This window comes from Schistocerca americana, chromosome 1 (assembly GCF_021461395.2).
Source record: "Schistocerca americana isolate TAMUIC-IGC-003095 chromosome 1, iqSchAmer2.1, whole genome shotgun sequence".
Classification (NCBI taxonomy): domain Eukaryota; kingdom Metazoa; phylum Arthropoda; class Insecta; order Orthoptera; family Acrididae; genus Schistocerca; species Schistocerca americana.
The window spans coordinates 449,687,039-449,700,894 of NC_060119.1; the positions used below are offsets into that span (position 1 = coordinate 449,687,039).

Consider the following 13,856-nt stretch of genomic DNA (forward strand, 5'->3'; position numbering starts at 1 on the left):
CAATACTGTAAAAAATACACATACAAGATATATAATATTGGATGTGAGGTCTCAAGAAAAACAACAGGCCGGCCGGTGTAACCGAGCGGTTCTAGGCGCTTCAGTCTTTAAATGCGCAATCGCTACGGTCGCAGGTTCGAATCTTGCCTAGGGCATGGATGTGTGTGATGTCCTTAGGTTAGTTAGGTTTAAGTAGTTCTAAGTTCTAGGGGACTGATGACCCCAGATGTTAAGTCCCATAGTGCTCAGAGCCATTTGAACCATGTTTTTGAAAAACAACAATATTGTAGATAATATTCATTCAAGCTATACAATATTACATACATTAGCATACAGTATTACAACATAATTTATAAAATAATGCATCATTTACAAAAATTACAGCTCTAAATATTCAGTTTAATTATATACAGTATTGTTTAGGAGGAACTGTTTCTCCTCATGAATAAATTCAGGCTGTCAATGTCCTTTTTTATTGTCATTGGAGCTTATTATAAGTTCTTATTTCGTATTGGTTACCTCATTTCAATAGAATACTGAGAGTTGTTGAGTCTTTGTGGACACACTGCTTCTGCCTTCTGTCATGACTGTGAATATCACCATTAGTTGGAAGGGCTTTTCTGTTGTTGATTACAAGTACCCTGTGAGTACTAACGTCCAAAGGGTCTTGAATATTATGACTGATTTATAACGCCACAGACCTACCTAACAACTGATGACCTTAGCTGTTTAGTCCCCCTTAAACATCCCAACAACCACCACCACCACCTACGTAACAGCTCATTTTAGTAATTTAAAATTTTTTCCCCTTTGGCAGTATTTCCTCAGAATTTTAAATTACACAAGATCAGTGAGTCGAAATACACGAGATATGACAACATTATTATTTCTCTGTCAACACAGGGTGCAACAGGTAGTAGTACAAAACATGCCAACTTTAGTTTCTTGAGCAGGTGACTAATTTATTCATTCCATCTTCATTTATTATCCATTTGTATGCCTAGAAATCTTATACATGAATTTTCAATTTATTTTCTGGCCATTGATCTGTTTGAAGATGCTGAAGCTTGTTATTTGCTATCTGAAACTAAATTAATTTTATTTTGCAATAAAGGTTTAATGATAGGCTATTTGCTGTGAATCGTTTGTGTACTTGTGTTATAGTTTCAGTTGTAATCTGCATTGAGAATTTCACACCTTTGATCAAAATACGTGTGTCATCAGTGAACGTTCCTATATTTTCCTTGTTATTTATTGATGTTGGTAGGTCCAGGTCATTAATGTACGCTATGAAGTTCACTTGCTCAAAGATTGACCCTTGGAGAACAATGCACATAATAGTTTCTCAGTCTCATTTTATTGTTTCACCGGTACCTGATAGGGCAACTCCTTTTTTTCTGTTGTGTAAGTAAGATTCTAGTCAAGCAAGCAATTAGTCATTGATGCCATAGAGTGGAAGATTTCTCACTAATGTGATATGTTTTACCCAGTCAGAAGCGTTGGCAAAGTTTCAGAAATCTCTGTGGGATATTTTCTACAGTTCAGCTCATCTAGAATTTATTTTATGAAACTAAATATTGCTCCCTCTGGGGAGAATCCTCTGCGACAGCTGAGCCAGGAGTGTGTCAGTAACTCATCTTGTGTTAGGTTTTACACAGCGTGCAGTACACTAGCCTCTAAAATATTTTTGAAAGAAATGGCATTGGAGAGATAAGCCGATAAATAACACATGTTTGGCACCATCTTTGTCTACTGGAACCACTGTCCTCTATAAACTTAACACAATGTTCTGAGCAATTTCTTCTGTAGAATAAATATTTTTTTCATTTTGTCTACATTGTCTCAATAGAGTATGGCATGGTACAGCACTGAGGGAATGTGTGCTGACAATCCCTTGTGCTGGTAAATTTAATGAGAGAAATTGCAAAACACAAAGGATGTGTGACTAATAATGTTAGTTAAGTCTGCAACGATATTTTTAAATACAGTATTCCCGTTTGCCGTGGGATCAACTGCTGTTATTCTCTCTGTTAAAGAATTAGAAGCCGTTGCCTTCTTATCTCGATCGTTGTAATTCCTGGTATTAACTTTCTGCGAGTGTATGTGAGTCCTATATGTACGGGAGGCCCTCGTCACACGACATTTCATTTCAATAAACACACCGTCAACCATCTTTGCGCAGGTAGATTTGCGCAAGTATTCAGTTTCTTGTGTGACCAGTGAGCTCTGTACTGTAGTGGTAAAGATGATCTCTTCCGGCGGCTACACTCAGGGAGCTTATTACTTCAGTCTTTAGTAAAGACTCTTTACCACTGTTGTCTTTAATACCGCCAGGCGCGAGTTGTGACAGATTTGGTGTAGTGTGCTGTTTGCGTGTGTGTGAAAATATGTAGTGGAAAGTACTGTTTGTTGGACTGGTTTAGCGGTCAGGATGTGTTGTACAAAGCATGCAGACTTGAAACGTTGAAAAAACAACTGCAATTTTTGACAGCTACTGAAAATGAAGCTTGTGAGTGTTAACATTTATCAGTGTTGGAATAACTTATAAGTTTTTTAATATTTGTGTCATAATTTTTGCCTAGAACTGGGTGGGTGTCGAATTAATGTTTTTTATTCTGATTAATTAAATATTATGTAGAATTTTTTTAAATAACATGTAGAAATTTTTGTGCTCTAGTGTACAGTAGATTATTTACTATTTTCCAGTATTGCTTGAGCAGCGATCCTAACAAGCCTTGCCACATATTGCGGTTCAAGGAAATCACATTAATGCTTGACTGTGGCTTGTCAGCTCAGACAGTTCTTAATTTTTTACCTTTGCCATTAGTACCGAGTGCAAGGCTAAGTAATTTGCCAGGATGGATGCCAAGAGATGTGTCCGATCCGCAGTTGGAGGGAGTACGTATCTTTTGTTGTTCTTTTCTCTCTTTATATCTGTCGCGTGTATGAATTAATCCAGGACTCTCATAATTATGTTTCCATTCCAGGAACTGAAAGAGTGTTGCGGAAGAGTTTTTGTGGACTCTGCACCGGAATTTTTCCCACCACAACCGAAGATTGTAGATTTTGCTGAAGTTGATGTTATACTTATATCAAATTATTTATGTATGTTAGCTCTACCTTTTATTACTGAAGGCACAGGATTTGCTGGGGTTGTATATGCCACAGAACCGACCCTCCAAATTGGAAGGTAAGAAATATTGAGACAGTTGATTTTCAAATATATTTAATCAGACGTTTTCAGCAGATAGCAAGATTAGCTAATAATGTTTCAATGTAACATTGAACCCATAAGGAAATGGGAACAGAATTTCTTTTTTTAGCCACTGTATTTACAGACAGTAGGCATATTTATCTGATTGCAAACTGACAACACCTCAAAATCCTGCGCCGGAACTCTAAGCGCATTTGAATGAAAACATTTGATAGTCAGTTTCAAAGGCAATGTCCCTCATGAAAATGGCTGTAGTACATACACCAAGTTACAAATGGAGCTAAATCTCTACAGAAATTCATGCATGTTTCTTATGTACATTCTGGTTCTACCCCACCCATCACTGTATGAATGTGGCAGCAACATCTTTAAAAACTAAGTAACTGTGAAGAATGGCTCTTCCTATTCACATGATTGTAACCTGGGGCTGGGGTGCTGTTCAGCAGTAAGTATGATGATACTGAATAATGCATTTTTTTTTTTTTTTTAAGGACCAATTTCAGTTTAATACAATATTCTTTACTATGGGAAAGAGTGTATGCTTGGTAACAACATGATAATAAACTGGATAACTGTGTAACACATTACTAAGGGTAAAAATAACTGACGATTTAACTACAAAGTGTAACAGTTAAAACACAAGGGCTTCCTCTAGGCAGTTCATATTATTTAGGTGTAGTGAACCAAATTGTGAGGAAAATGTTTTTAGTCTAATCTCACAGAATATAAAACACTCAAAAAGGTCCTGGGAATGCAGTTTACGGAGCTACACACACATTCAGTATTTCAGAACCCAATCATTATGTTATTCTTAAGGAAAATATTATTGGTACTATTCAGGGGATTTTAAACGATGTTGGTATAGCAATAAATATACTTTCTGTACATGTCAATGTTACAGTGGTATTCATCCAATGTATACTTATACAGCTCTCATTGCATCAATAATTTTTTTAAAGATATAGCTATGGCACCACATTTCTCAAGATTTCATGTTACATTCATTGGCTTCCATTGCAAGCTGGAGCGTGGTCTATGCTACAGATCGATCTCACCTTGACCTACATAAAAAGCTGTACAAGCATAATAACTATTGTCAACATTCAGTTAAACTGAACATGCTGACATAAGATGTTGACTTCATCCCATGATGTAATCGTGTTGTGATGTTATGAGTTGCACGCACAAAAGAAGACAACAAAATACTGACAGATTTTTTGCTTTCCCTGTATATTATTTTTTGGAAAGTAGATTGTGGTGACAGATTGATACATAGTGTAGCCCAAAGTATAAGGTATGTTGAAAGGCAACAATTTGGTTGTGAATTGGCAAAGCCAGTCAATGTTAGTCCTAATTATCTGACTTGTGGTGACATCCAGTTCTGTAGTCTAGCCCAAGGTCTAGGGTAGGTTGAAAAGTGTCAGGTTGTGCATTGGCAAAACGGTATCAAAGGCTTCATTTAATGTCAGCTTTCTCTTCTCTCTTTTTCCGCATATAATAATTCACACTACAACATTGTTACATTGCAGGTATACGAATGACCAGTATTTAGGGTCAACTACTACTCTTTTCCCTGCTCTCAGTTAAATCAACACATGCTACCAGTAAGGCCAGAGTGTTTTTTTGGGATATAAATTCCAGCTGTGTCTCATTTACATCATACAACACATGGTTGCAAATAAGAGTGAAAACCACAGTACATGTGTCCTTTATACTACAAAATCATTCTTATGTATTAACCCTAGGATGCATATACAGGGCCTCCGAGGCCCTTGTAAGTCTTCATTTTTAAAAAAAATTCTGTAATTTTTTGTTTGATTTCAAACTGCTTTCCAGTACTCTTTCACTAACACTATGACATTCCTCCTATCAAGTCTGAAAGAGATACCTTTTTAAGTTTTTTGTATAATTCAATACATTTACCCATACACCGTGAATGCATAAGCAGGGCTTCAGAAGCCCTCACACATTTATAAATGTTCTTTAGCCTATATTGTCTTCAACATTTGTTTGGGAGCAGTTATTAATTCAGCAATAATTGTAGTGGTATTTCCAGCAACAGGAGTGCCAACAGCAGCAGTAGCTGTAGTAGCAATAGTATAACTAAAAAATAATACACACTATTTTCACATACTGGCGATCTCAGTGTATTATTGATCTTTTTGCTATCAAATGTTTTATTATTGCATAGTATTGTTATCCTGTGCTACTCTTGTCAGCCTCGTTGTTACTGTAGTTTGTTTGTTGCTGCAAGGCCCATATTGTTACGAGTGTGACTTGTTTAGTGCTGCACAAGCTGCTGTTCGAGAGACACGCCTTTTGCTATGGCTTCGACACGCAAAACAAGAGAGTCAGTACATGCAAATGCAGCTAATTGTGAAAGTATTGTGGCTCAGTGGTTTGAAGAAGATGATTCTTGCAAGGAAGGAAATATTTTTGAAGATGCAAGTAGTGAAGAATCAGCCAAGGACCTGCAGATGTGAATATTGAGGCAGATGACAGTCCTTCCGATAATATTACTTCATCAGAGTCTGAAAATATACAACAAAAAGGTATAGAAGACCACACATACATTAGTCGGAATGGAACGATTTGGAAATTAGATCCTCCTGCAACTTTTCGTACGCCTGTCCATAATATCGTAAAGAAGGCACCTGGTCCAGCCCGTGGTTTGAAAACCTATAAACCTTAGGATGCCTGGGACTATTTCATCTCCAAGGAAATACTAGATGAAATCATCAACTGCACAAATACTGAAGGCAGAAGATTGGCTGCTTTACGTGGTAAAACGTGGAAAAACGTTTCGCTTGCTGAAATGGAGGGTTTTCTTGGTCTTTGACTCCTTTCTGGTGTTGAGAAGAGTTGGGATGTCCTTATTAGAGAATTATTCTTGGATGAAAAGGCAAATCCTACATATAAGGCCACCATGTCAGTAAATAGATTCGAGGTTATAAGGAGAATGATTAGATTTGATGACAGGCGTACCCCTGAAGCTCGATCTGCAGGTGACAAACTTGCATCTGTTCGCTGTGTATGGGAACTATTTCTTGACAAACGTAGAAATGGAATGATTCGCAATGATTCGCTCACTGCTGGCGACCAACTAGTCCCATTCCATGGAAGATGCAGATTGACCCAATATATGCCCTCTAAACCAGCCGAATATGGCATAAAAATATTTTGGTTATGTGATGCTACATCTGCATATGATTTAGACGGAATTGTTTACACGGGAAGGAAGCCCCATGAACCTATTCAGAAAAATCTTGGATTGAATGTGGTGAAGGATCTTGCTAAAAGCATTGAAGGATCATCAAAAAATATTACAGTTGACAACTTCTTTACTAGTGTGCAGCTGGCAGAAGAGATGCTTCAGAAGCAAATTACAGTGGTGGGAACAATTAAACAAAACAAACCAGAAATTCCGAATGAGATGAAACCATCTGCCTCAAGAGCGATTCATTCCTCTTTGTTTGCATTTAGAGGTGACATTACAATGGTGAGTTATGTTCCCAAAATGAAAAAAAGTCTGTAGTTCTCATTAGCACAATGCATCACGACAGAAACATTGATGAAACTCATGCAAAAAAGAAACCAGATATAATCAAGTTCTAGAACTCTGCGAAGGGTTGAGTAGATCAAATGGACCAGAAAATTCATTATTACACTTGCAAGAGACAAACAAAAAGATGGCCATTTGCATTATGGATGAATCTGAAGGACGTTGCAGCAATCAGCAGTGAAATCTTATTTTCCGCCCAACATCTGACATACCATAGTGGAAGAAGTGATAAAAGGCATTTGTTCCCAAGAGATTTAGCGGAGGAAACGGTAAGAGCACTAATGGAACTTCGTATTCAGATGCCTAATCTTCCAAAGAAAATCGTTGATGCCATGCAAAGATGTGGTGTTCAAAAATATGTCATATTGCCAAACCAACTACCTGTTTCAGGAAAAAGATGATGCAATTATTGTCCATATAATAAACACAGGACAAGTGCTATGACATGCATTAAGTGTAAAACCAACATTTGTAAGGAACATAGTGGCATTCTCTATGCTTCTTGTTTCTCACATGTTGAAAACTAAGAGAAATGCAATTTTATGTGAACAATGAATAATAAATTTTTGTCAAAATATTGCCTATATACATAATATTGTGAATAATAAGCATGTTTTAATTGAAGAAATTGATTGTAATAAATGTTATAAAATGTAAACTGCAACTTATAAGTGAATTAATAAAATTATTTGTATATGTTGTATGTAAATTGATGTAACTAATAAAAATTCACTCTTAGAGTTTTTTTAAAAAAATTAATAAAATGTTAATCAGGCCCACCAGATCCTGTTATTGTATCTTAGGAATCTTTCAATATGACAATAAATTTGACAGAAATTAATTTTAATCCAAATAATGATTATATAAAAAGAGGAAAATTTTAAATTGGGGCAGGGCCTTGGAGGCCCTGCATATGCATTCATGTATGTTTTTGGCACCATGCATCCTAGGGTTAAGGGGGATAAATGTCTATCTCAGTACTTCCTCAGAATTCTTCATGTTTCAGAAGCAGTGTACTACAAATACAGAGGCCCGTCCTCTTTACTTTTTTTAATTTTGCACTCAGTGAATGAATGGCCTACCTCCTCTAGTAAACTCCATGAGCACATAAATTTCTTGTGCCCTGTATGTCAAAGTATGAAGCATTTGCTTGTGCTGAGCTTGTTGATGGTAGTTATTAGCCTGTAATAGCTGACCACAATATTATTTTGCACGCCCTTCCATGGCTGTTAAGGAAAACAGTACTGTGGTAAGAAAAATGTCACAGTGTGAATGCTTTTGGGACAAGTGTGCACATGCTATCAAGTGGTACAGCAAATCCTCTTGAAATATCATTGTAAAAACTTGTCATAAGCCAACTGAAGCACCCTCACTCCCAGGTGCAATATTATTGTGGTCAACTAATAGATAAAGATCAGTTTGTGTTGCCAAGATATAGGTGCAATGTCCTTGCTTACTTTCACAATTTGTTGTGACCAACGAATACACAGGGTAAGGAAGTTGATGGTCTGCAGGAAAAAATACAAACTTTCTGAACTGCAAAAAATTACTACATAATGAAAGTTAGCATTACTTTTAAGGTTTCTGGAGACACCATGGTACCTGTGCCGGTTTGTGTCAATAGATACATCTGCATTTATTGGCAGGTTTATAGTAGAAGTGACAAGACGATCCTTGTTTTTTTTATAGTTACAGTGGACTTGGTGCAGCTGCTTGCTGTATCTACCTCAACCAAATGCGTAATACGATTTTGTATATGTGTAAATGGTAAAGCCACAGTGTTGTACACCTGTAGTTGACAATTGTTTTCACCTGCAGCTGTTTGTACTTTGCAGTTGGAAGCAGGCAACATGGCTACCCGTAAACAGAAATATTCTTGCTCTTATCTGCTACTTAGTGACTTGGACATGGAATGCACTTGTGCCACTTCATCACTGCAGCTTAAAATGTGAGAAGCAATTTTGATAGTATTTCAAACTCTCATTCTTCTTCAGGTTAGAAAGGAAAGGTCAAGTGCCTTGTAGTCATCATTGTGCTTCATGCAGTCACCTGCCACTCCACACTTTGCGTTAAGGATAAATCAGTGGTCTGTTCTCTCCCTCTTTCCTTTAACTGCTCAGAAGTTTTCATTTTTGTGTGTTGTTGTTGTTTGAATCCATCGTAAAATGTGTCGAACTAAGAAGCAAAACAAATTTTAAGTATCTAAATTGTCTGTATAAATTAATACAGTTGCAGCATCCCCCATTAGCACTTCTTGATGTATGTTTCAGTGACAAGTCTGTCATTGGTAGCTATGGGGAGTACATGTTGTTCACAATATTTGCTGGTTTTGATACATTGTAGTTTTTTTGGTGGTTAAATGAGTCTCTAAATTCCTGGCATGAACAAGGTTTGCTTCATGCTAGAGAAACTTGAGATGAAACACAATAAATAATCAAGGTTGTAGGATAGCAAGCTATATAATCCAAGGAATAATCCTCCAAATAGCATCATGCACAACTTAAAAATCACTTCAAATATGTGTAGTTGGGTAATCCATGATGTTTATGCTGCAGTTTGGTATTCCTGTGGCTAACGCCAATGCATTATAATAGATGAGCTCAGCATGAGATGAATTACAGCAAAGTTCATTCTTCATGTTTTGAATGTTATAATTAAAAAAAGGTTCAGTTATGTATTAAACTGCAAGCATCTCTTTGAGATGACTGAAATTTCCTGTGCATGGTCATAACTCACATTAAAATGCAGCAGCAATCTCAACAGTGTAATATTTCCCATGGTTTCTCTAAATCAATTAAAAAACACCCAGAATCCTAAACCCCTCACCTCATTCAGATTCACTGATGACATCTTTGCGATCTGGATTGAGGGTGAGGACACCCTGTCCACATTCCTCCAGACCCTCAACAGCTTCTCCCCCATTCGCTTCACTTGGTCCTACTCATCCAAACAAGCCACCTTCCTAGATGTTGACCTCCAACACAAAGATGGTGACATCGGTACCTCTGTTCATATCAAATCTACTAACCACCAGCAATACCTCCACTTCGACAGCTGCCACCCATTCCATACCAAGAAGTCCCTTCTATCTAGCCACTCGTGGCTGTCACATCTGCAAGGATGAGCGGTCCCCCTTGAAATATACCGAGGTTCTCACTGAAGCCTTTACAGACGATAATTATCCTCCAAACCTTGTACAAAAACAAATCTCCTGTCCCTTATCTTTCCAGTCACCCACCATCTCCCAAAGTCTCACATTGCAGCCACGGAGGAGCATTCCCATTGTAACTCAGTACCACCCATGACTGGAGCAAGTGAATTACATTCTTTGCCAGGGTTTCAACTACCTTTCGTGCCATGAAATGAGAACTATCCTGTGCCAACTATCCTTTTCACACCTCCCACAGTGGTATTCCGCTGTCCACCAAACCTACACAGTATACTCGTCCATCCCTACACAACCCCTGATCCCAACCCCTTACCTCATGGCTCATATTCCTGTAATAGACCTAGATGCAAGTCCACATACATCACCCACCCAACAAAGGCAGGGCTATCTTTGAAACCAATTGTGTGATCTGGAAACTAAACTGCAACCCTTGTGCTGTGTTCTATGTGGACATGGCAACCAACAAGCTGTCTGTCTTCGTGAATGCCCACCAACAAACTGTGGCCAAGAAATAACTGGACCACCCTGTTGCTACCAACATCACCCGACATGACATTATTCATTTCAGTGACTGCTTCACAGCCTGTGCCATATGGGTCCTTCCCACCAATACCCATCTTTCTGTAACCCTCCTGGCCCCAACCTTTGTTAGTCATTGTTCTCACACATCTAGCCCCTACCCTGTTCCCATTCCAGCACTACACAGCCCTCCATTCCACCAACGAACCCTGTCTTTTTTCTTCTCTCAGACTTTTCTGCTGCCCCTCTCCCCTGCCCTCAGTCTTACCTCATGACTGCACCTAGCTGACCTACTCTCCACCTCGTCCCAGCACACTCCCAGCAACGCTTTACCATCACGCACTCCTACACTGTCATTTCTCCCCCTCCATGCCCTAGCCTGCTCCTTACCCCTAACCAGTTGCTTCTCCCATCATGCAGTGCTGCTGCTGCTCGTAGTCTGCCTTTAGCTGCCAGCGACTGGCCATGTGAGAGAGTTGAGTTTGCACATACGTACGTGTGTGTGTGTGTGTGTGTGTGTGTGTGTGTGTGTGTGTGTGTGTGTGTGTCTGCTATATGGTGAGTAGCATTTACCTATTTCATAATATTGTTGCATTCCATGCTGGATTTTTCATTGTTTGAAGACACAGATAAGAGTATAAATTAGGGTAATGTCATTACTTACGTGTTTTGTAGACCAGTAATGGCACCATTCACAGTGAAGTGTGATGGAAATGTGTGTGTGTGGTGGTGGTGGTGGTGGTGGTGGGGGGGGGGGGGGTGTAAACAGCAGGTTGTAAATATCTAACAAGATATCAGCAGACGGATAATATTTATAGCATTGACTCAACAATTATCATCAAATCAAATCCTGGTAATCTACATAACCACAGTATGTGCAGTGGACACAAAAAATAATTAATAAGATTAATGATAGTAATGATACAATAATAATAATAATAATAATAATAATAATAATAGGATAATTGTACCCCATATAACTCATCCAATGTTAAATTTTTTTGTTATTTTTGAAGACACAGCAATTAATTGTAACTGGTTGCAAATTACAATCAATTGAGTACATAACAACAATATTTGGAGCAATTAAAATTATTTACTTAAGTCAGTCAGCTGTATTTAGTGGCAATAAACACACTCCTAACCGTTTCCTAAATGACTCTCCTGATGATCTTGGCTTCAAAGGATCTTTAACTAACTCACTTGACTGGTCAAGGTTGTGAAGCTAAAGGTTCTTTCAGTTCTGATGATGGACTTGTTGCCCTGAGGTTTTCTAAAATTTCAGAATGTGATTATTCAGAAAATGCCTTGTGCAAATGCAGTTTCAGGAATTGCCTAGGATTGTATGGAAACAGTACTGTTTCATTAAATGCAGACTTTATCTTACACATAGTCGTTGATTTTTCCAAAGTGTTGTTTGGTTAATGTCCTCTCACTATGATTGTGCCATTAAATCATCACTTCTTGATCCCAGTGATGTTCAGGGGAATGAAACTCTGCCTTATCAAGCAGTGCTTGTTAAGCATTATAAAACAATGTCATACTTCCCAATAATCTCCACAATGTCCATCAAAAACTGTTACACAGTGACCAGTTCCTTTATGGTGCCCAGAATGTTCTAACAAGAACAAACATTTGTAGTTGTGGAAGTTCATTCAGTCATAAAACAAACGGAGTCTGCTGGTAAGTCATCAGCATAAGATCATATGAGAAATTGCTGCTCACATTGCTTTTATACTAGACAATACGATGTCATCAGATATATAAAAAATTCTAATCACAATGTGGCACCAAGAGAACACACACAAAAGAAGGTTATACTTGTGGAAGCTTTCGGAGCCAGTGGCTCCTTCTAGGAGAAGGGTTGAAGGGCGAAGGAAGAGGGGTGAAGGAAAAGGACTGGAGAGGTTTAGGAAAAGGCGTAGATTTCAGAAAAGTCAGCCAGAACTGCCAGTCACGGAGACTTGCCGGACAGGATGAGAACGATCATCACACGTGCACATTGTTCATTGCCAATGATAGTAACTCTGTCTACCTCTCTTTGCTAGTACATTTGACTCTTTGTGCAAAATTAATTTGCATTTCTTTCATCCATATGCAGTAGGTTTTCTTGTTTATTGAAAAATGTCTATTTAGCAAAATCAGATTTAAAGATTTAATTTTTGAAAATCTCTCTTTACTGTTTGGTCACTAGATCTTGCAATGTCCTCCTTGAAATTGCAACATTGACTTTTGGAAATGTTCTTGTCTGTTTTTGGCTTGTGATTATTTAATGTCATTTAAACTCATGCCTAATGTTATTTTTCTTGCAAAGTCTACAAACATATAACCTTATAATTTTAAGTGTTAAAGGAAACCTCACTTTTCTGCCAGCTGCATAATTCAATAACATAAATCGTCATGCTGTTCTTTATTTAGATTGATGTCATGTTTCAACTCAGCTTTGATTTCGCAACCAGATGTAAAGTGTCCGTGAACGGGTCTTTCATGTTACACCAAATTCCTTTTTGGCTTTGTAATTAGACATTTGATTTTGTCTAAAGCTTTCAGTAAATCATCCTGGCCATTTTGTCTTGTTTCTCAGTAGATTGTGGAATAGCCCTAATACATGAAATTAAAAAATATATGTATTAAAAACCAATAAAGTAAATACCCAGAGTGGCCTATCCGGTCACAATAGTTCACCATTAGGCCCTTCATGAAAAAGAATTTCCCATAAAATGGTAGACAAGTTTAAATTTATTGGGAAATGTTATTAATGGTACAAAGCTATACAGTGTATCGTAAGTATCATGAACAGTACCAAATTTGTAAAAGAATTTGAATGTATGAATTACAGATGAATCTTACTGGTAGAGAATTAAAACACAAAAGTAAAAATAACACATCTGCTTTCAACAGTCCTTCACAAACAGGTCATAACAATTGTGTAATTGCTAATGTGCCGAGGTTGTTATAGTTGCCCACAGAATTAACTGCTTTTGGATTCCTATTGCAATTGTCAGAAAGTAGAAATTAGGCCTCATAGGGTCATAGGCCATATTGGTTACAGTAACCTTAATAATACAGAGAGAATCCCAAACATTTACAGAATATTTGTCATAACAGTAAAAATACTTTGGCTGCGTATGATGTACAGCCAAAATTACAATGTAAACTAATGTGAAATGTGGCAACCTCTTATCTCTGAGGTCAGAAACATACCATGATCAGTTCATTAACTGTAGTCAAGTGTGTTGTTATATTCATTGGTTTCATCAACTAGCATCTAAACTTTGATCTTTCAGCTTAATCTAGACTACAGGCTATGCTACAGGTCACACCGTTGTCATAAGCTTCATTCCCCGAAGGAACAAAAGTTGAAGTTGCAGTTTAAAGCAACTATCTATGAC

General features: G+C 37.7%; 1 protein-coding gene across 1 annotated transcript in view; it reads left to right on the forward strand.

Annotated features, from left to right (window-relative positions):
* The first annotated feature begins 2,309 nt into the window (after positions 1-2,309).
* The window catches only part of LOC124623617 (integrator complex subunit 9), a 112,576-nt gene continuing 101,029 nt past the window's right edge, over positions 2,310-13,856 (forward strand). The window contains exons 1-3 of the mRNA XM_047149049.1: positions 2,310-2,509; positions 2,707-2,898; positions 2,988-3,190. Coding sequence (XP_047005005.1) covers positions 2,501-2,509; positions 2,707-2,898; positions 2,988-3,190 — 404 coding nt within the window. The 5' untranslated portion in view covers positions 2,310-2,500. The remainder of the gene's footprint in view (positions 2,510-2,706; positions 2,899-2,987; positions 3,191-13,856) is intronic.